Consider the following 22,853-nt stretch of genomic DNA (forward strand, 5'->3'; position numbering starts at 1 on the left):
CAATGAAACAATTAGAACACAGGAGCTAGTATAGACACTGTGAGAGCACCAATAGACATAAAGGCAGCTGTACAGACCTGTAATATAATACAAGAACAAACAATTATATCTTCAGCGCACTAGTGAAAAACAATTAAAGCAAAACTGCTGTTTCGGTTCTATTCTCTCTGAAAACTCCGTTTGTTTTTAAAATAAACTCAGGGATATGATTATTGCAATGGTTTTTCATTAAATTAGTTTTCACCAGTAAGCAGTGTCATAGTATTTGTCCATACATTTGTCTTTCCCTTTTCTTCTACATGCTTGTTTCCCATCATCAGCCTCATGAATTCAAAAGCAGGCAAAAGCAAAAGGAATTTCAGACAGATACATGTATCTGCCTGACAGACAGCTATTTTTAGCATCACATTCACTGTGTTGGAACTCTCAGCCCAGTCCTTCATAAAATACAACTTCTTAATCATTTGATTTCCATGCAGCATCAGAGAAACAGTGCTGTGGTGATGTATGTGTAAATAAATAAATTCCATTTACTAAATGGCATATGGGATAAACCACATTTCTTTTTTCTACAGAAAATAAAGGAGGGGAAGTGCATGTATATAATAAATGAAATTGAAATGTGACATTTAAAACTGGTACAAGGAAATATTTTTCAAACAATGCACAATAAGCCTGTGAAACTCATTGTTACATTATTTCAATGAGAGCAAGAATGTAACAGAATTCAGAACAGGATTGGACATTTATATGGATAATGAGAACATCCAGAGTTATGATGTTAAATATTTGAAAAATAAACAAGAGCATTCCTTCCTGGAGAAGTGTACCAGTAAAAACCTGTCTCTCCATTTGCAAATCACATAATAACACATGGAAACAGGTGTGAAGTAACCTGCTTTGTATATGCAAGTGCTTGGAAATGTGGGTACAGTGGGTGTTCAACATTTTTTGCAGTTTCATCCCTTCGCCCTACTTTGAATATTTGATCCTTGATGTCTTCTTCTGAGAGAGATATTTTACTTAAACAGTGTGTGAAAGCATAAAGCAGAATGGCAAAGGCGGACAGGAAAATGACATCTCTGACAGCTCTAACTCCTCTGAGAAAACAGGACTCAAACGGTGAGAACAGTAATCACAGTTGTCAACTCCAGCTCAGCTGTCCCATTTGAGTCAAGGAAAAAAAATGTTAAATTGAAAAACTACAAATTTACAAGTCTATTTTCTTTTGTGCTAAATAACCACAAGCAACTGATATTTTGATCACGTCTATTTCACAGATCTGTAATAAACTAGACTTTCAGACACCATTCTAAAAAAAGGGCAGTGTTGACTAACAGATAAACAAGACTTTACCTTTTTTCAAAATTAACATGTTATTGAAGTGGAGAAACAAGCAATTGAAATGGAAACCACAGCAATATGAATACCTTGACTGACATGACCTTTCTATATAACTGTGTAGACAGGAACAAAACACTCTAAATAAAGGAAACTGGATTTTCTCTCTCTCTCCGCAGGTTCTATTTATTTTTGTTCAAAATTAAATACCAACCCACCAGTCCTTTATTTAAAAATATAGCCCTCTGTTTAGTTGCAACCAATAATTATATTATGGATCAAACCCTGAGAAACTGATGACTGCTCTGGATTTGGGACAATATACATGTAGCAACTTAAACTATTTCTGGTATGAAACCAAATACCAGAAGGTCCTGAATGCCTCTTGAGACAGGCTGAGCACACTCAGCTCAAGGTGATGGTAGCTCAGAGTGCTCAGCACTTCCAACTGAGCGATCAGCACCTTGCAGGACCAGTTCCTTACTTAACTTTGTTTCTATTCACATCAGAAAAAGTAAAGTTTAAATCAAATTATTGTTTGGTTTCTTACCTCCAACTCTGGAATTGTATGCCACACCAACACCACATTTCTTGTTATTGGCCTGCATGGCAATTTCTCCTGCACATCGTGTTCCATGTCTGGATAAAGTAAATGACCATTTAAATCATACTATAACTTAGTGCATTTATTTAACCTACAGAGAGACTTGTCACGGTTCTTCTAGAATTGGTGCATTCTTTCATCATTGAGATGTGAACTCTTTGAATATTAAATAGGTTTGGAAATATGTCCATTTGGAAAAGAAGGCACTTTTTGTACTTAGGCTTTGGCAATCATAATTTCGAACCATCCCATGATCAATGGATAATCAGGATGAGGCACTAAGAACCTGATCCAGACCCCGCTGAAGTCAATAGAAAGATCATGTTGTTACAATGTCTACCATGAGCTGTACCATACCTGCTATAACAGACTGCAATAGTAAGGCAAATTTGGAATGCTAAATCCCTTAAAAGTAATCATGAAAAAAGCCACTTTTAAGCAAAAATTTAGATGTTTAATTTATTTTGGGATACAACTGTGTAGTATTTAAAATAAACAAATATCTTCATCTTTGTGAAATGATTCCTCTAACAAGATATTTTGTATGAAAAATCTTTTGCCATGAAGGATTCCTACCCTTCAAACTTAACAAGACAGCATAACTATACAGAGTTACTTTATCTAGTACTACAGCTTGGTTGCAATGAAATGCTTCAATGCTTCTAGGTGGAATTCCATTTACATATTAATAAAGATTAGAGGTAATGCAGGTAGATTTAAAAGATAATGTCATTGGAATAAGAGGATAATGGCCTCCTACTGATACATAAATGCTGTAGCAAAACAGAGACATTCATTTCCAAAATCATAGAACATTTATTCTCTGATAACTTCCCATTCTGGTGACTTTATTTCTATTATACCAATGAATTCATGATGTGGATGCTACCATTGTGCCTAATTAGGGTGACCACACAGCAAGTGTGAAAAATTGGGATGGGGGTGGAGGGTAATAGGAGCCTATATAAGAAAAAGCCCCAAATATCGGGACTGTCTCTATAAAGTTGGAACTTCTGGTCACCCTATGCCTGACGGACAGTGGGGAACCAGAGTGTCAGTTCCTCATTGTATCATTATTAAATAGTGACATCCTAACTGGCTTACAGAATTAACTTGTTCTGTGCTACAGCTTGTAAAGAGGTCTGTTCTCTTCTCTGTGGACCAGCTCTCTCCCTAGACTATCATGGAAGGACCTAGGTGCAGCAGAACTACTATGGTGTTTCACTATGCAGAGGAGAGGTGGGTTGTAGGGAGGTCATGCGGAAAGATTCTTCATTCCTTCCCTGCCACAAAATGCTATAAAATTCCAATAAAATAAGTGGCCAGGTGTGTAGGAGGGAGCCTGCTGCACCTTCACAAGGGATGGTGTGGTGGGTATGTTTCCCTAGTGCCTAAGACACAGTTCCTCCCAGAGGCCCTCCGATGGGCAGATATAGTTCCTCATCGTTCCCCTGTGCAAGGCCATGCATTATAGGCATAACTGAGTAAAAAGTCTGCTTAGTCAGATTGGTATGCCCTATAATTCATTAGCACTAACACCAAAAGATTGTTCCCTTGAGATTACAAATATGTTATCAGTGCTTTATACATAGAACCATATGAAGAAGAGAGCTTCAAAATATAATGTGGAAATTAAATTGAAAAAACTCATCTTGATCTGGAAACTTATTCAATGTCCATATACAATATGCACAAAAATACCATAATGTTTTTTCCCTTTTACATGTAATAGTCCTTCTGAGTACAAATATTTCTCAGGTCAATGGTGAAGAGCTGTGCATTTGCCTGTTCTAAGGCACAGCATAATACTTCATTAGTTTGTTTCTTTTCACAAAATGAGAGGTTACTCACTTGTTTTCATTTGTTGGATCATATCTGGGAAAGGGATCGTGATCATTGTCATTGAAATCATAACTTGCCTCGGGATCCTAAATTAAAAAATAGACTTTATAGTTACAATGAGAAAATATCCTCTAAAACAAGTTTTAAAGTTTCTGAAGTCTATACTAGGTGATGGCATAATTAGATAGATAGATGTGACATCAACTTTAATGTATACTTTCTCCTCAGCGTTAGTCATCATTCTCGATGTTTAGGTGAACAATTTGCTTTCATAAAATAAAGGTACATAACCTTTAAATTAATCTTCTAGAACAGGTATTGACTAGCATGCACGGGGGGGAAGGTTTCTTGCTATTAAAGCTTTGGATGTTGGAAGGCTAGTGTGGGGAGGCCTGCAAAGAAAGGTATTGGGATATCTGGAAGAAGGGCACTGGATGGTTTATTTATCATTAAATAACTTTACAAACATTTAATTAAGGAATACTCACAGTCAGAGCTGTTTTGAACGACAAGTTTTTGTTAAATGAAAAGTGGCTTTTTTCAAAACCAATTTTTTCATGAAAAATTGGTGAAAGTTTTTTGTTTACTATCTGTTTTCAGTAAAAAAAATAACCATTTCCATAACATCTTCAAAAATATTTTTTTAATTGTCCATTTTTTTGGGCAAAATTAAACATGGATCTTTTAAGAAATCTTTGAAATGACAACAATTTTGAACAGTCTAATTTTTGTGTAGTTAAATTCTGGAACTGGCTTCCAAAGGAGGTTGTGGAATCCCCATCAGGTTTTAAGAACAGATTGTACAAACACCAGTAAGGGATGGTCTAGGTTTACTTGGTCCTGCTTCAGCACAGGGGGCTGGACTTGGTGAGCGCTCAAGATCCCTTCCAGCCCTACATTTCTATGATGCTGTGATTATAAAATCCACAAAGGACCACTAGAATTTTAATAATTCAGCATTAAACCATGATGTCTAAACATGCCCAGGGACTAAACCACCCTGAAGAACCCACTATCCTGGTGAGCTTATTACTTAATTCCTAGTGATACAGACCAGGGTCCAAATTATGCTTGGGATGAGTATTTCAGTTTCTCTGTCATGTGGGAGCTGTCTTACTGAACAGAGAAAAAGCCAAAGAAGAATGTTTGTATATAAACATCTGCAATTGGTTGATTTATTCTACAGCATTCTTAAAGCACAAACTTACATAGTTATTATATATGTCAGTGTGATTCCACTCCAAGCCATCATCGAGCACTGTTATAACAACGCTTTTGCCTGTAATCCCTTTTTGCCATACAGGAATAACATGGAGATCCAGTTTTGGCAGAGATGGAGTCACCCTTGTATCTTGCTGGGAGGAAAAATGATAGTAAGCATTTTAACATTTATACATTCATATGACACCTGTTCAAAGCTGTGTTTGAGCCATATTACAAATGTGCTTTAAATCAACCTTGGTTTGAGTGTGACCAGAATTTGTAAATTCCACCCAAGTTTTACAAAAAATCAACAAAGATTGGCCTGTTCAAATAGCTGGGATACTGACAAACCTCCCTGTCCTTACCCAGCTTCCCTCATTCCATTCACCTTATGACTTATGATGCTCCCAAAAGATATCTTAGGTAAGAAAAGGGCATCCTGTGTCTGATAACAGGAGTAAGGGAGATTGAGGAGCAGGATATGCTGGATGATCCTTGGATATTTGAGTTATTAGTCAAATCTACAAAGGTTGGTTCTTTTTCACCCACTGAGAACCAAACTGAAGCCACCCAGGATATGAGGAGCTGTGTTTTCTCTAAATTGTCTCTCCTTTGATGTCCAGGTTAGCTAGTGGAAAACAATTAGGAAATGGAAGGAATTAAAATGATGGGTTGATTATGAAGGACTGTGCTGGATCACAATTTCCTATTTACTACCTCAGTGGAAAATCTCTTGGAAACATGACTCACCTATGCTGGCTTTCCTTTTAAGGAAGTGTCTTTAAAGATTAACTCTTTAACGGATTTTTTTTGTAATGTTAACCATAACCATATATATATTTCAATATATGACAGCTTTACTTAATACCTCTATAAAAACACAGGCACAGATTCAATCACTAATGTTTTCTTTGTGTTTCTCAGCACATAAATACATTATTAAATAGGAATTTTTTAAATGTTTGTACATCTTTGTTTCCAGAAGAATGCTGAACCAAGCGTGAGATCCAGATAATGAAATGCACTGCGGGAACAACATTTCTTGCATTACAATGCCCTGTTTTCTAGCAGCTGCAGTTCAGGGAAATATTCTAGGTCATAGGGTTGTTCTGTAGGATCTATCATTTAATTGCTTTTCTGATGAATGTGTGAGGATAACCTGGGGCAGGGAGTTCTATTTTGTCATCAGAGGAGCCAATGAGCAATGTATTTATTACATGAACAGGGAAGCACCTTAAAAAAATACTTAACCCTTAAATAGCACTTTTTATTTGAGGATTTCAAAAACACTTTGTAAAGGAGGGTAAGTATCATGATCCCCATATGAGCAAACTGAGATGCAAAGAGGAGAAATGACTGGGCCAGAGCCACACAGTGAGTTAGTGGCAGTGACAGGAAGAGAAACTAGGTCTCCTAGATTCCAGTCCATTTCCTTTTCCACAAGACCACACTGCCTTTCTCTATATTTGCATTCTCTCCATTGAAAATGAGCTGGAAAGAGAACACAGGGAAAAGGCCTCCCGGAAATATAAGATTCTGAATAGTCTCCATTGCAAAAAAACAAAAACAAAACAAAAAACTCACATCTGACCAAACAGCACTGGGGTAAGAGAAAAGCTGGTCAATCAAAGCAGAGCAAATAAAAAATCCACAGGGGCACAGCAGTGAAGCTAGTGCCCAGGGCAAGTGCCCGTCCCTAGAACCAGCACTGCCTGGGGCCTCCGACAGTACCTTACCCTCATTCCCTCTTTTGGAGCCAATGAAGTCTGAAGGTACAGGCATAAGTAGATGCACAGTGTGATCATATGTGGTGAACAGGCTTAAGTTTAGTTATGATATGTCCAGCAGATTTTCAGAAAAGCAATGTAAAACTCAGCTGTTCAGCTGTATTTAGCTGGGTTGTCACAGGAGGTCAAAAAACATGTTTAGGGCAGGAAACCTCATCCTCTGCCACCTCTTCATTAATGATTGATCCTATGAGGAGCACCTTCAGCTCCAGCCAAAGTCAACAGAAGTTGGGGTGCTCAGCACCTGGCAGGTTTGAAGCGTTATTCTCTGTTGACCTATGCAGTGTGCATTATTAGCTCCAACACAGAAAATATGCTACCAACTAAAGAGATAAAACTAGAGATGCTGGTATTATCTGGTAAGGCTAAAATTCATGTTATTGTAAACATGGCTCTTAACTGTTTAACAGCTTTTTAAGGTATCACATAATTCCAGTGATCAGAAACTTGAACTGGAAACTGGATGACATAGCCTTTGCGTGGCTTAAAGAAAAAGAATGTTGCTTGGTGATATCAAATGCTGAGACCTATCATTTCCATGGGCTACACCAAAGAAAGTGGCTACAGTCTGCTCCCTTCTGTGCACCCTCTTTGACATCAATAAAATAGCACAAGTGATTAGTAGAAATAAGGTTCATTGCCTGCTAATACCATATAAAAATAAACTCTTACCAGGTACCACTGCTGATTCCACATAGGATCATTGAAAAGGTTTTCTGCTGAGTCTCTCAAGGCTGAACGCTTAGTTCGCTTTTTTTCATATTGTTGCTCTGCCCATGACACCTACAAGTATTTTTATCAACAATAACAACATATAAACTCACAGAGATTAACTGGTTTTGAGAGTGTTTCATTGTAAAACAGAACCTTGGAATCTAAGGGGGAAAGTGAAGGGTTCGTTGCTGCAAAGTGCATTTCTGCATTAAAGTGTATCTTAAGCAGAAGGAAGATTCAGTGAAACCACGGTACTATAAAATCATTTAAAGTACAGCTAGAGTGAAAATCTTTTCTCTGCAAATGCCCTATAATGTACCTTTTATTTGTTAAAAGTATATAGCTGTTAGAAGATTGCCTAATCTGTGGTAGTGACTCAAACAAGCAAAAACACCATTTGTTTCACTCTTCAGCCTACAATTTAATATCTCTCTGTGTGAACTAGAAAGAACAGGAACCGTGAATTTTTAGAGAGGGAAAAAGAGCCATTCTTGCTACAGTCACAGCGATGTTGCTACTCATAGTCCATCTGTCCCTCAAAGCCTCTTTCCAAATGGCACTTATGATCACATTCCACTTCAAAGTGTGAACAATTAGAAAGCAGCGAATAGTACACCAAATTCAACACTGGTGTGACTCTATTAAAGTCAGTGGGGTTACACCAAAATGAATACGTTCAAGTGTGTTTGTGAATGTCTCTATGCATGTAATTGCATGCCAGTTATAGATATACGTGACTATGTCTAATTTACTTGATGGTATTTTCAAAAGGTTTCTCATTTTGTCTCTTGGAATGAATTACTCCTTTGTCTATTTACCCAGAAAAATTCAGTTCAATTTTAACAGAGACAGATTCTGATACCCTTACTTATGCTGAGTGTAACTTTATTCTGCAAATAATGCTATTTATTCAGTTGGGGAACTATTCATTGAAGTAAGATGCTATTCAACAGGAGTAAGGGTATCAGAATCTGGCCCATAGCTGGTGTCTAATATAGACTTGCTTTTTGCTCCATTTTCCAGCTTGGTAAAGTGAAAACAAGCTAGGTGACTTGCCAAGATCCTACAACAAGTCCTCAGCCCAAGATGTTCCTGGTTCCCTAACCCTTTGCTCTAAACATTAGATTAGGTTTTTTTATTAGGACTCATCTCTCTAGGCTGTGCTCTCATACCTTTTTGCTTTACACATCTGTCACAGGATATGTCACAATTGTGAGTATGAAAAACCTAATTTAATGAATTGTAATACTGATATGATTTAAATGTATTTCACATAAGGGAAAGTTAATGAAAAGCTCCAAATAAGAGAATATAGCTAAAAAAAACTGAGGCCGCTGCACATATGTAATTTGAGAGTACACTGCATAATATAGATTTTCCTACTTTGTGTACATTTAGTGCTAAAAATGTGTGCTGAGTGACAGCCCTGGAGACTGTAGTCCTCTCCTTATCCACTTAACCGGAATAGCATGGATTGTATTAGTGCAAGAAATATTCTACTACTGCCCCATCAATGTGCAGGAGGACCACTTCTACATAAGTAAGGACAGTAATCCTTCACTCTCCTCTATGTCCATTCAGTGCTTGGCCTCTTTGTCAGTTAATGCTTGTTAACAATTAGTGTCAGCTGTGCTCATCATTTTTGTGATGAGGACAACTGCCCTCTGGGACATGAGTCGAGATCACCAAACTCATATATCTGTGAAAAACATAGTCTAACAAGCCAAATTTTTGTCACTATGTAGTTTGGCTTGATTCAAACTGTCAATCTAATAGAGAGAAACAAGGCTCTGTACTAACCCATTGGGAGCCATTGATATACAGAATAGTTAAAATTATCCCTTGAATTTGATGTAATGTTGTTGATAGAAAATGGATTTCTTAAACTAGTCTGAATATTGGAAGAAGTTAGGGACCAGAAAATTACACATTTTTAAAACAGTTAAAAGCATTACATATTTTACTTTAAACACTGGGCAGATTATAAAGAGGCATAGCTCCAGGATCTTACTTACTGCATTTCGATAAAACAAATTAATATTCTCAATACTATAGGCCAAAAGTTTCCTTAATTTACACCCACACAGCCCTACTAAAGTAAATGAAATGCTACAAACATAGCTAAAGGCAGGATTCTATTAACTGTCTTTTAAAAATGTATTTAATTCTTTTAAGATGGGCTGCTCTTGAACAGGTATAGATCTTTAGAGAAGATGTCTATGTATAACTGTATAGCATTACAGCATTGCTTTTGGTTTTCTGTATATACTTACATAATTAGGTCTCACTCTTTCAAATAGCTTATCTGAATACTAGATGGTAAATAAAAAGCAAATTGGAGATGATTTTGCAAATGTCACCTGCAATATTTCAAAGCCCTCTATTCTTTACTTCAATAGATAAATATGCAATAATGATTGTCATCAAAGTCAGTCACGCAATTGCCCCCACTCTCTGTGTTATAGCAGAGAAATATACTATAAACAAAACTGGTGGTATTTCCCCCAGTAATGGATAAATTAAATGTAACTGGATCAAATGGAGAGAACTGAACCTAAACTCTGTATCAGATCAACCTGGTATTATCGGGGTGTTGAAAATGTGAAGCCAGATCTGGATGTGAATTTGGAAATGCAACCCTTATTTACAATCAGCCAAACCCAAATCCTGTATATAAACATCTCCAAATTTAGAATGTTCACATTTTTCAGCTTGAACCTATCTCCACTATCAAAGGAAATTCTAGCAGTAAGACACAAGGGGAAGTGTGACTTTGAAACAGAGCAAGCAGAACAAAGTATATCCTAACCCATTTTTTCTCATCTCTGACTAGCTTCTCATATTGAATGTTGCCTCCTAACAAAAGCTCACAGTCTAATTTTTTTCTTTGAGTAACTGATCACTTAAATATTTTTGTTCTTAAATGATTAAATGTTTTTTCACAACTGGATCTCTAAATATTATAAGAAGTTTAGATTTAGATTTTTGCTGTTCCACTAGATAGTAGTTTTAAAATTTATTAAATTTCCTAACTTTTAAGCTAGGCTTTTAGTTACTGAAAAACTAACCAGTTACCTGGTGTGTTTAAAAAGCAGCCACCACCTTTACCATCCACAAAATTAGATAAATGGAGGATCTGTTTCACCGGTGTAACTAAGACCCTACAAAGTCAAAACTCCTCTTGACGGTTTCAATCAGATGGCCAGCCTTGTCTGATTTCCATAAGAGTTTTGAGTGCTCAAATACTGAAAGACTGGGCCCCGTAACAGGCCCTTTTTAAATGTTAATTGGACAGCTAGTTATTGAAACAGAGTATTGCAGCAAAATCTCAGCACTTTTTTCTAATTTTTTCTAATATATAAGCACAATGAACTAGACCTAGATTTCCTAGAAATAGCACAGAATGAGCTTTCCGTCAGGTCCTCTGAAGTCAATGGAAAGACTGCCATTTACTTCAACAGACTTTCGATCAAGCCCTGAAGTTCTTTGTATGTATTTTCACCAACCACACATAGGCATTTCAATCCAGAATTACTGCAGGTCTGGAATTATAAAAGAGCAATTTGCAGAAAAATACACAGCAGCTTAGGACCAGATTTTGCCAGTCTTACAGACCTTGACTAGTGCCTTACTCCTTGAAGTCAATGGGCCTGTTCATGGAATAATGTACTACTCCACACGAGTATGGATGGAAGAATATATTTGACTTGCAAAATGTGTCTGTGACCACATTACAAGTCAAGCAATAAGCTGACAACATGGATGCTGGATATCAGAAAGGGTAAATGCTACACTTACACGATGATCATCGGAGAGTCTCTTAGTGATATGAATGGCACTTCTTCGAGATCTTCTTGGATGGCTTCTGTGTCTGAATAGATAGTGATTTTCGAGTGATCCAATCTATAAAACAAAGGAATATTTTCCATACTGCCAGATACTTCTCCTATTGCAAACAAATATCAACATTCATAACTTGTCAGAATTAGAGTCCATCTTCAGATGAGTGAAAACTAGAATAAATGTACAGTTTATAATATTTGTATTCTAAAATAAAATTATCTCCAAGCTAAGGTGTTGATCACTAACAAAAGCTGTGTGTTATTTGGCATAATGATGGGAAAACAAGAGGCACACTCCAAACTGAAGCTAAAGTAGTTACTTTTGATTTACACTGGTATAAATTAAAGTAAAACTTGGTCCCTATTTTGACATATCTTAATTAAATTACATTTTAAGGACAAGGTTTTATTTCTGACCATGGCACATGCTACTGCCGACAGCATCTCTTTAGGATGTTGATGGGATTGAATAAGGGAACGTATATTTTCTTGGAGTATTCAAATGTGTAGCCAGTGACTATACAAATATGAGCTCCTTGTGCATGCAAACTAGACTGATGGGGTTCTCTATCCCAGTTTATTGTTTACAGCTATGAAATCTATATTTCCATATGACATATTGGGAGTAATACACATATCCATCCATATCCTACTAAAGTCAGTGGCAGTTATGCCATTGTCTTCAGGGGGACCAGGTCCGGGCCATAATCATGGACCTACTATTATACATACTGCAGTTTGTTTTAGGAAAGGATAAACCTCTTTGATGGAGAGGGCCTGTCTTCCCCCTGACAATCAGCGGGGCAAGACACTGTTTGGGAAAACTGTGTGGCGCTAGCCAATGGGGGACTGGAAGAGGAGAGATGGATTTTAGACTAGGGTCCCCAGGCTCTCTATCTTCAGCATCCTCTCTCCTACTTGGGTTACTTAGATGAAGTGAGCTGTAGCTCACCAAAGCTTATGCTCAAATAAATTGGTTAGTCGCTAAGGTGCCACAAGTCCTCCTTTTCTTTTTGCGAATACAGACTAACACGGCTGCTACTCTGAAACCTTAGATACAGGCTTTTTTTACCCTTGCACGGTGGTTTGGTTCCTAACGCCGCCCATCTCATTGGCTGGAGCAGCAGGACCCAGGGGGCTGGAGCTCCAGAAGAAGCGGAGCAGCAAGGATGCTGTTACGTCAAGGCAGTTACTCATCCCTGACAACGCTGACATCACGGCATCCCGAGCGCTGGAGGAGCGAGCCAGCGCCGCCAGACACCCCCCGCCCCGACCGCCGGGCCAGAAGTTTGCCTAAGCAGAGAGCCCGGGGCGGCGGGGGCGGAAGCCCCTGGCTTTGCACGAGGCAGGGGAGGGCTCGCTGTCCGCTGGCTAGGTACGGGCTACGGCATCTCCCTCCGTAACGCGCACAGGCGGGGGAGGGAAGAACCAGCTCCCGGGGAAAGCAAAGTTAGCAAGGCTCCGTTCCCTGCCGGGGGAGCTGGCGGGCCGCGGGCATCTGTCTGCCGGCTCGCCCGCTGCCGCTGCAAGTCCCGCGCCCCGCGCCGAGGGCTGGCAGCCGCCGGCCACTCACACCAGACACCCGGGGAACGCGGTGCTGCCATATTGGACCCACCTCCCTGGCGCGGGCGGGGCCGGGCGCGAGAGGACTCGGAGCTGCAAACACTCCCCTGGGGGCGCGAGTTTCAAGGCAGCCCCGAGGCCGGCACTCCTCGCCCCCGGGCACCGGGGCCCTGCCGCCTTGCGCGTCTGCGCGCAGCCCCCCGAGCGAACCCGGGCCCGCCGCAGCGAACTGGATCGGCGCCCGCCATCGCCTTCCCCGCCCCAGCGAGCCCAGGGCTGGGACCGTGTGTGCGGGGGGAGGGGGGGCGCTCCAGGCTACATGGGGCCGGTCCGTGCCCGGGGAGAGGCGTCCGAAAGTTACCTGCCGGCTGCCCCTTACCTGGCCCAGCAGCTCGTACTCCAGCTCCTCCGCTATGGCCTGGGCTGCCGCCGGACCGCCCGGGATCTCCGCCGCCCATTCATTGACGAACTGCTTCTCCGCGCCGGCCAGGCTGGCAGCCGCGCACCAGGCGCAGAGGAGAGCCAGAGCCACCCGGCGCCTCCCGTCCATGGCCCGGCGAGGGACGCGGGAAATCAAAGAAACGCGGGGAGGGGGGGACCAGGCGGCGGATCGATCGCCCCGGCTGCAGCCCTTTCGCTCCTGGTTGCTATGCGGACACCCGGCAGGCTGGAGGGCGCAGCGTCTCCCAGCCAAGCGCGCCACGGCTCTGGCTCGGGGCTGAACGGCGCCCAAACCCTCTCCCGCGCCGGGCTGGAACCGAGTGTTTACACGTCAAAACTACGAACGCCAGCCTGACGTCAAATGTAGCTGGCCCCCGAGCGAGCGGGTTATTCCCAAGCGGGGAGGGGGAAGGGGGGGTTGCTAAAATAAGCCGGAGGGACAGACGCACATTCAAGTAAGAGGAGGAAAAATAAAACCCAGCCAACCCTCTGCTAGGAGCTGAACCCCTCTACCCCTGCCCACACACATCCTCCACCATTAATAGCTTCCCTAAGCGCTGCCAGAGATAAGCTCTCTGTCAAGTGCATGGCACTAGCAAACAGTATTGTGCCTTTTCTTATCAGGGGGCTTTAGGCTCCTCTTCCAGGAGGTGGCTGCTCTAACCTGCAGAAGGCACGAGTTAATGCCCGACGCAGCTCACAGACTGGCTCTAACCGCCCTGGAAAATGCTTGCACTGCCCCGGCAGATGACTTGTAAAGGGGTTCTGTCCAAGAGATAAACAGCTAGCACTAACCTCGTCCGAAGCAGCTCCAGCTCCCATAGCAGCAAAGGGACGTGCAGTTTTCTAATGAGCCAACTTTAGTTTACCTCCTTACTCCCGGAGGATTTTAAAACTAGGGGTTTGAAAAATCACGGCAGTGGGAACAGGCGTGACAGTGGAAATGACAGTGTGTGCTGCGCGCAGAATAACATTGCCTAGCACATGCTCGCAGATGGAGATAAAGGATACACATCCGAAACCGGTTCGCTTTCTTGCTCTGTTTAAACGGGAAGAGCTGTTTTCTGGGGAAAGGGTCGACGGGACAATGAGTTAGAGGCACATCCTAAATATTTGATGTTACCCCTCGGAAAAAGTATTTCAAAGTCAAATTTTAATCACGAAAATAAATGGGAAGTAGTGCCTATTTAATTACACGTCTTCCCAATAATGATATTTAGCACAGTACAAAGCGTTCAGAATCGTAAGGGGTTTATTTTTATTTCCCCTCTCTAGTAGTACAATCTTTTTCAGTACGTCAGGATGAAGAACGATTATCCTAGGTGCTTAGAAGTAAGCGTGCAGTTAAAACAGCTTGAGACAGGGAAGGCGCAGAGTACTATAGATTCCTTCTGTGTCTAAGTGCAGGTTTGCTCAAATGCAGTCCAAAGTATGGCACATTTCAGCATGGCTGGGATGGACAGCGACTAGCGGCTGCATCTGAGTGAGCTGTGCATCTAGATAGTCTCATGCCCTCTCGGCCGCGAATCTCCGCTCCGCTTGACACTGGCTTTAGATCCAACTTCTTTTTTAATAAGGCAGTAATTGAACTGTGAGGCAAGTGCGTTGGCAGACTCCTGGCAGTACCTCAAGATGAACATACGGTTGCTGTTTTCCCCCACAAACTCTAAGATTCATCCTGTACTAAAACTGGAAATGAGTAAAGATTTTATCATCTGATTAAAAACAAAACCTTTACAGTGTGGGGTTTTTTTTTTTTTTTAGCTGCTAGCCATCCTTGGGAAGAGCTGTGGTCAAGACAGAGAAGCAATAAAAGGGAAGAGCTGGGAGAACAAAACGTTTCTCAATTAAGCTAATAAGACAAAACCTACTATGCAGTAATGCTTGATTAATGCACAATGTCCCCTGATACTTCCATCGCACCACAGGTATGCATTAATTTGCACCGCTCCCCAGTCTATGTGCTAGGGATCTTTAAAATAAAGTATCATTGTTAATTTTTAAAGAATTAAAATATTATATTGCCATATCATGGCATGGCTCTGTTCTCCAGTAATGCTGACATTTGTTAAGAACAGAATATTATATAAATATATATCATTTTATCTGTTCATAATTTCCCCCTTTATATTTTATTTAGCTATTCAGCTGCCATTTCATTCTCTTCCCTCTCCCCACAGCTCAGAAACCCTCCTGAAGACTAGTCACTATGCTTGCTTTGCCTGACATTAACCATCTGTCCTAAACAGTTGGTTAGTTTGGTTTTGTAGTTGAACAACTACATGTGGGTTGCTTAATGCTCCCAGTTTATTTTTACAAAGAATAGACAATTCACCTGAATACTCTTTCCAGGGATGTAGCTGAACATGGCATTTGTACATACATTTGCCATGCTGTTGCCCACCACCCAAACTCAACCGCACTGTTCCCATGATGTTCCAAATTTGGCCTGTCATTACATATAGTGCATACAAATATAAAGTTAAGAAAAAGGTATGAGAAAAGAAAAAGTGCAATCACGCTATAAGAAATGTTAACATTGTATGCTATAGCTTACATGGCCTACTTAATCCTCTCAGAGACATTATGGTGTAAAGATCAAATTTGGCCCTCATTCAATTGCAGGGCTCCCACTGATGTCAAGTCAGTCAATGATATGCAGCACACGGAAATCAAAAAGTTGTTTTTAAATGTCAAAATCATGGCACAGATGCAGTTTTCCTGGCACTATTCCTCAGCCTGACCAGCATGTCTATTCTGTTTCATAGGGGCCACCTAAAATGTAAGAGCAGTTAACAGCTTCTCCCTTTGGGCAAAATCCTCCTCTCAGATCCAAAGGTAGTCTCTAGTCTGATATACTGTTCTTCCAAAATGTAATGAAATCAGATACCAAGGTGCTCATATTCTATGGTGATGAGCTCAGAATAAATATCTAGATAAAAATTGATTAGACAGACACTCTAGAATCAAGTGGAGATCTGCCATGCAGCTCCAAGAGTGGAATTGTATTCTTAGTTTCCTAATACAAAATAAATCTGACAAAGGTAGTTGAAGCATCAGTGGGGGTGAGGTCTGGTAGAAGAGAAAAGTAATGCTGAACAAACCTGCAATCACCAGAACACTTTACGAAGAAAAAGCAAGCTGCTTTTAAACTTCAGAGAAGTGCCATGGGAGCGTAGTTTTGTATTCTGCTTTATTCAGGTTCTTAAACCATGCCCATTACTATGGTGTCTGAATGCCTTATGATACCTGTAGTCAATCATTTGGCAGAGCTGGGCTCCTCAGCTGAAGTGCCAAACAAATGAGGCAGGAAGTCAAAAGACACAGAAGATGGTAGAGGTGGTGAGAGGACAAAAGATTCTGGCAAGAAAGACTAATCACATTTACAGGAGACAGAAGTAGTAAGATTATAGAAGCAAGAGGTTTAGAGAGGCCAAGGGAAGAAGAAGGATGATGTAAGTAATAGACGAGACCAGTGGTTCTCAACCAGGGGTATCTGTACTCCTGGAGGTACACAGAGGTCTTCCAGAGGGTACATCAACTCATCTAGATAATTGCCTAGTTTTATAACAGGCTACATAAAAAACACTAGTGCAGTCAGTGCAAACTAAAATTTCATACAGACAACAACGTGTTTGTACTGCTCTATACACTAAAATGCAAGTACAATATTTATATTCCAATTGATATATTTTATAATTATATAATAAATATGAGAAAGTAAGCAAATTTCCAGTAATAGTGTACTGTGACACTTTTGTATTTTTATGTCTGGTTCTGTACGCAAGTAGTTTTTAAGTGAAGTGTAATTTGGGGGTACACAAGACAAATCAGACTCCTGAAAGGGGCACAGTAGTCTGGAAAGGTTGAGAGCCACTGGACTAGACAGGCTAAAATAGAACAGCAATTAACATAATGGTACTCATATTGGAATTTAGTGCGGCTAATTTTGAATACTCATATTTACTGAAGTATGGTAACCTAGGTTGAGATTTTCAAAGCCAATTACGGGATTAGGACAAATCTTCCATTAATTTTAATTCATTTTAATCATTCCTTGATTTTATCCGTGTTCAGTGCCAAGAATATGATTTCTTCAGTTTCCTGGACAATTACATTATAGGTCTCTTCTTAATTGTGGTAATCGCTCAGTTCAGTTTCTTGGGCTACCTAGATATTTATTTCATTTTTATTAATATTATAACATTGCAAGTTCATATTGCTTTGTGTGATAAATTTTTCACTCAATATTTAAACAAATCGATAAAAGCAGTATCTATGTGTAAGAAATTATGTCAAAGATGTAAAAGGGTGATTCTAATTCATATTACAGAATCTCAGTTAAAATGAATGGGATTGCATGTCTAAATCTCTTAGATTGTTTTGAAAATCTTGACCCTGGTTTTTATGGAGGATAGGTCCATTAATGGCTATTAGTCAGGATGAACAGTGATGGTGTCCCTAGCCTGTTTGCCAGAAGCTGGGAATGGGCGACAGGGGATGGATCACTTGGCAATTACCTGTTCTGTTCACTCCCTTTGGAGCACCTGGCATTGGCCACTGTCAGAAGACAGGATACTGGGCTAGATGGACCTTTAGTGTGATCCAGTATGGCCGTTCTTATGTACTTATGTCATAAAAATGAAGGTTTTAGCTCATTATATTCCTGTCTAATAATAATGCAATGTAAAAGCAATAGCCTGTACAGCAGAATCAGGTGAAGCCAAGAATAATTGTTTCATGCTCCATGACTTTGCACTGTTTATGAGTGACAGATGTGTTTATTCCATGATGCACCCAGGGGTACTGTGGCTAAATATATGCTAATATACAATCAGACCAATTTAAAAAAAAAGAAATTTCTAAATGCACAACTTCAATTTAACATAAAGACAAAGTGATTTTCTAAACCCATATTACTTTTCATTTTTCAGCAGACTTGTTTCTTGAATGGCATAGGAGGTGGACAAAGATAAAATTGACCTTTGGACAGAGAAAGATTAATGAAAAGGCTCATTTTTCAGTCCATAAATTAAGAAGAATCATTAAAATTCTTGAGGCAAAGGATGGTCTTAGGGTTAAAGTGCAAAATTAGGAATTTGTTTATCTGTACATTTTTAGTATGTTCATCATCACTGTAGTATCTAAATATTTTGGGCAAAACCCTGACCCCACTGAAGTCCATGAGAATTCTTCTGTTGCCTTCAGTGCGGTCAGGATTTCAACCCTCTGGCCCTGATTTTATCTTCAAGTTGGCATAAATCAGGAATAATGCTACTGAAGTCAAAAGAAGTATAGCAGTGTAACATCAGAGTAAACAGACAAAATCAGGCTCCTGGGCAGGAGACCGTAGGCTCTTGTCTCATTTCTGATTCTAACTGCCAAAGTAAATAATTTCATTTCTTTGTGCTTTAGTTTTCCTACATGTAAATGCCTATCTCGCAGGGATGTTTTGAGGAATATTTCATTAACATTTGGTAAATTGCTCCAAGACTCTCAGGTAAATATTACACTAAAATAGTCATTTCATCCAGTGTGTGAAATCCTTTCCCTATTCAACTCAATGGCAAAACTATCACTGACTTTAATGGGACCAGAAATTCACCCAGTACTTTTTTTCCCTGTGTCCCTGCAAATAAAACTTTTAAAGATTCTAGGCCAGATTTTCAGCACTGACTACATATTTGAATGTACATTTCTGCATCTACAGAAAACATGTACACAAGAACAGAGACCACCTGGGAAAATCTAGGTGTCTGCACATACTATCATACTTTTATGGCATGAGTTAAAACCTTGTTCAAACTGATGTGTGAATGCATCATTCATTTAAAATAGTTATAGAAGACAGTGAAGAGACTACCCTAAAACAAGGCCTAAAGAGTTGTCCAGAAACTAGCACCATGTGGGCAGGGGTTTCCACTGGGTATTGTGACCAGGTGTATGTGAGTGGGTGTGTAAGAGAACACACAAAAACTGAGAACAGACAGAAACAGAGAGAAGGACAAAGGCAAAAAGCAAGAAAGCCAAGCTGTAGTCTGTGAGCACAATGTGATCCTGCAAAAAGCTAGAGAGAGCTTTGGGTCTGTTGGTTAAGAGGCTTGAGCTTTAAGCTAAGAAACTGCTCCTTTTGTTCTTGCTTCATCCTGCGTTTGGAGAAGCAGGACATTGTTCATTCCTGATAAACGAACAAGATTTCATCAAAGAGAATACCAGACTCGCTCAGTTTCTGCTGCTGCCTAGAACATTTGACTAGCTGCTCGGGTCAAAAAGGGCAACAAAACTTCCGCATGCATTGTACATGCTAAAGATAGAACAGAATTAAGTAAACAATGCAGACTTATCTTCCAATCTCCACTCATGCTTCTATGTTTTGAAACCAGCCTGCAACAGAGATGCTGTAATGTGAATCAGAAGCACCCTTATGCAGCTTTAACTTAACCACTCACACACAGAAACTGCCTCTGTTGAACTGTTTAAATGTTCAGTGACAAACACATCCTAAATTGCATTCAAGGAGGAGGGGGAGTAGGAGCCAAAAAGCAAATTTGTGTGAGAGGTTGTAGTATTGATACAAAGGAAAGAACAAATATATATCCAAGTAGTCTGAGGAACTGCTTTGGGAGATTACTACAATTAAGAAAGGTCTGCACAGTGCAAAGCTAAGAGAGCAACAAAAAGCCCCTAAGGTAGCAGTCCAGGAAAATGAAGACATTATATTCTAACAGAAGCAGTGAGTGCTGATAACACCAAGGACTGAATATACTGAACTGGCTAGTGTCAATAACTATACAGTAGGTATGATTATGACAGGCGCTAAACACCTACAGCCTCCATTGACTTCACTGGGATATATAGGTGCTTAGCACCACTCAGAATCAGGCCCTGTTTATTTGTTAATTCTGAATGGTCTCACGTAGAAGAAGCGATTTATGTTTTGCACTTGAAGAATGTTATAATGGGGAGCATGTCATCACCATGACTACTTGAGAAAACAGAAATATTTGAAGCTGCCAAGGTGAAATACTAATTCCAGATCATATGAACACAGAGCAACCAACTACCTTTTTTCTATATTGAATTTTTCTTACAAAATCTTAATAGTTACAATCAGAAAATACATCTTCTATATATCTTACAGATGATAATAGTACTCCCTTCCTAACTCTGAAAGAGCTACATTCCCCGCCCCAACAAACTAGATTTCCAGTGATTCAAATGGCCAGATTTTCAAATTTTGCCCACAGAACTGGTGCATACATCTGTGGCTTGACGTCACATATACATATTCCTGTTTTTATTTTCTGAAGAGGCAGAAAATAAATAATCAGTGAATGAGAAATAATGTCATTGGTTGTAGATCGCTAATTGAAAAGAAGAAATGGATGTTGCCAAATTACAAGAAGCCATCGTTTAACCAGATGATCCGTAAAAGTATGGAAAATAAAATAAACTCATTAATAGACACTATTGGCTTGAGTTTAACTCCAAGTACAAAATCTCAAAAAAGTATGTGCATCTCTGTATATTATGGCTGAAATTCAGCCCTTTGCAGGTGAAGCCTGAACAAGGCCCCCTGTGAACCATTTCAATCACCTTAATATATGGCTTATATACGCTATAGGGCCTTCTGTGGGATCTCAACACTGGAACAAATTTAATCTGAGAATGGTAATGTATTCTATATATGGATGCACTTTATGCTCTTCTCCTTAATGTGCTCACTACAACTGGTGACACACACTATAGACAGCGGGTCATATTCATTGCTAGTGTCATGGGGTTCATCTCCATTGACATCAATGAAGTTGTACCTGTTTACACTAGCAGCAAATTTGATGCATAAGCTTTCCCATTCAAGATATCACTCAAAAACACCTGTCAAAATCTGCCACAAATGATAGGTCTGGCAGATCCAAAAGCCTGCAAACACCTATCAATGGCAGCATATCATCTACAAAGATACTGATACCAGATAATAAAGACACTTAAGACACAGCAGCAAAACAGTGAGACTTGTCAAAATGAGAAACCAGTCATCAATAATCAAAACACCTTGGAGGAAAGTCCAAATAGATCAATGAAATTCCCTCGTCTTTGTATAATTTGGAGAATACCACCACAATATGGACTAATCATACTTATGCAAGTTTAATCATGAAAACCAAAGCCAGGTAAAACTTACCTTGTTTCTGATTTTGATAAGAACTTGAAATCTGACCCAGATGTGTTGAAAGGATCAAACATCTTCAGGGTGAACGCCTGCATTTTATGTTTTGGGGTGGGAGAAATACTGTTTGTAAGGAACAATCATGCACATATCAATATTTCTTTGTAAAAAAGTCATAAAGTGAAACACAAGGCAAATTCAGTTCTGGTGTAACTTCATACATTTGAGTCAATTGCATATATAGAATGGAACTCTGCATTTTTATTTGCTCACAGGGGCCTTATTTCAATAATTAGAATCCACAAAGCTAAAATATTGTTCTTTCCTCATGGATAAACTGTTAACAACCTTGATGGTAAGCACAGGAAGATTTATTCTTAAAGAGACAATGGACCACATCCTTGGGGGGCTTTACTGATCCTTTGCACTGTACCACTGTGTAATTTGGCAGCAAAAGTTGGGTGCACGGATCAGTGCAAGGGTGCTCCTGCAGACACATACAGCCAACACAGAGGCTTGGACACCACACGCCTTCCTTGCTCTTACTGCAGTAGAGAAGGGGGCCATGGTTAATAAACATTTTTTTTGTCAGATGACAAATGTTACACCAATCTTGGACAGTTGTAACCATTACAAGTGCTCATAACTCAGCACCTAGTGGCATGCACGGAACACGACCAGGGTAGTGCAAGTTGGAGCTTTATGCCAGTGTTGTACAATACCTCGATTTTCACCCTGAGCATTTAGGTAGTTCTCTAATGAGCTAGATCTCTAGGTTAGATCCTGAAACTTTTCTGGTCTTTTCAACATTGTCCTGTCTGAATATCTTAAACCAGATGACAGATTCATTGTAAAAAAGTGTTATAAAAAGTGAATGTTACTAATACCACCAGCATCTCATGATAAACTCTGTGGTTCTTGTCACTGATTCTACAAAGCAAGTATGATATCATAGGAGAGCTAAACGGTTTCAAAAGGAAAACAAGGCTTTCTACTGGAAAGTTTTAAAATGGCCTTTGGTGTCCATAGTATTTTTATTGATTCTAGAGTGCAAATATAGAATGTTAATACCAAATAACAGATAAGCAGGATTTTTTTGTACCAGATATTACATTTAGTCTTAATTTGCTAAGTCAAATCAAGAAATTAAATTACTACAGTGGCAAAAACCATAATTTGGTGGCTCAAAAGTTGTGTGCTCATTTAGTTTAATTAGTTAAATATTAGAAGGGCTATCCTGCTTAGATTTAATTTGGCTCTATACCAAAGCACACTCTTAAATCCCACTCTTTATAATCAGTACTATTTCTTTTTGTGCTGGAGTTAACACTACAAAGTAATTGAAG

The 22,853-nt window shown here is 39.7% G+C and overlaps 1 protein-coding gene across 1 annotated transcript in view; it reads right to left on the reverse strand.

Annotated features, from left to right (window-relative positions):
- Nucleotides 1-13,641, reverse strand: part of PCSK1 (proprotein convertase subtilisin/kexin type 1) — a 41,660-nt gene extending 28,019 nt beyond the window's left edge. Inside the window, exons 1-6 of the mRNA XM_073344550.1 lie at nucleotides 13,276-13,641; nucleotides 11,290-11,394; nucleotides 7,450-7,560; nucleotides 4,996-5,142; nucleotides 3,797-3,873; nucleotides 1,892-1,980 (exon numbers count right to left, since the gene is read on the reverse strand). Coding sequence (XP_073200651.1) covers nucleotides 1,892-1,980; nucleotides 3,797-3,873; nucleotides 4,996-5,142; nucleotides 7,450-7,560; nucleotides 11,290-11,394; nucleotides 13,276-13,446 — 700 coding nt within the window. The 5' untranslated portion in view covers nucleotides 13,447-13,641. The remainder of the gene's footprint in view (nucleotides 1-1,891; nucleotides 1,981-3,796; nucleotides 3,874-4,995; nucleotides 5,143-7,449; nucleotides 7,561-11,289; nucleotides 11,395-13,275) is intronic.
- Nucleotides 13,642-22,853: the final 9,212 nt, after the last annotated feature.

This window comes from Lepidochelys kempii, chromosome 5 (assembly GCF_965140265.1).
Source record: "Lepidochelys kempii isolate rLepKem1 chromosome 5, rLepKem1.hap2, whole genome shotgun sequence".
NCBI classification, from domain to species: domain Eukaryota; kingdom Metazoa; phylum Chordata; order Testudines; family Cheloniidae; genus Lepidochelys; species Lepidochelys kempii.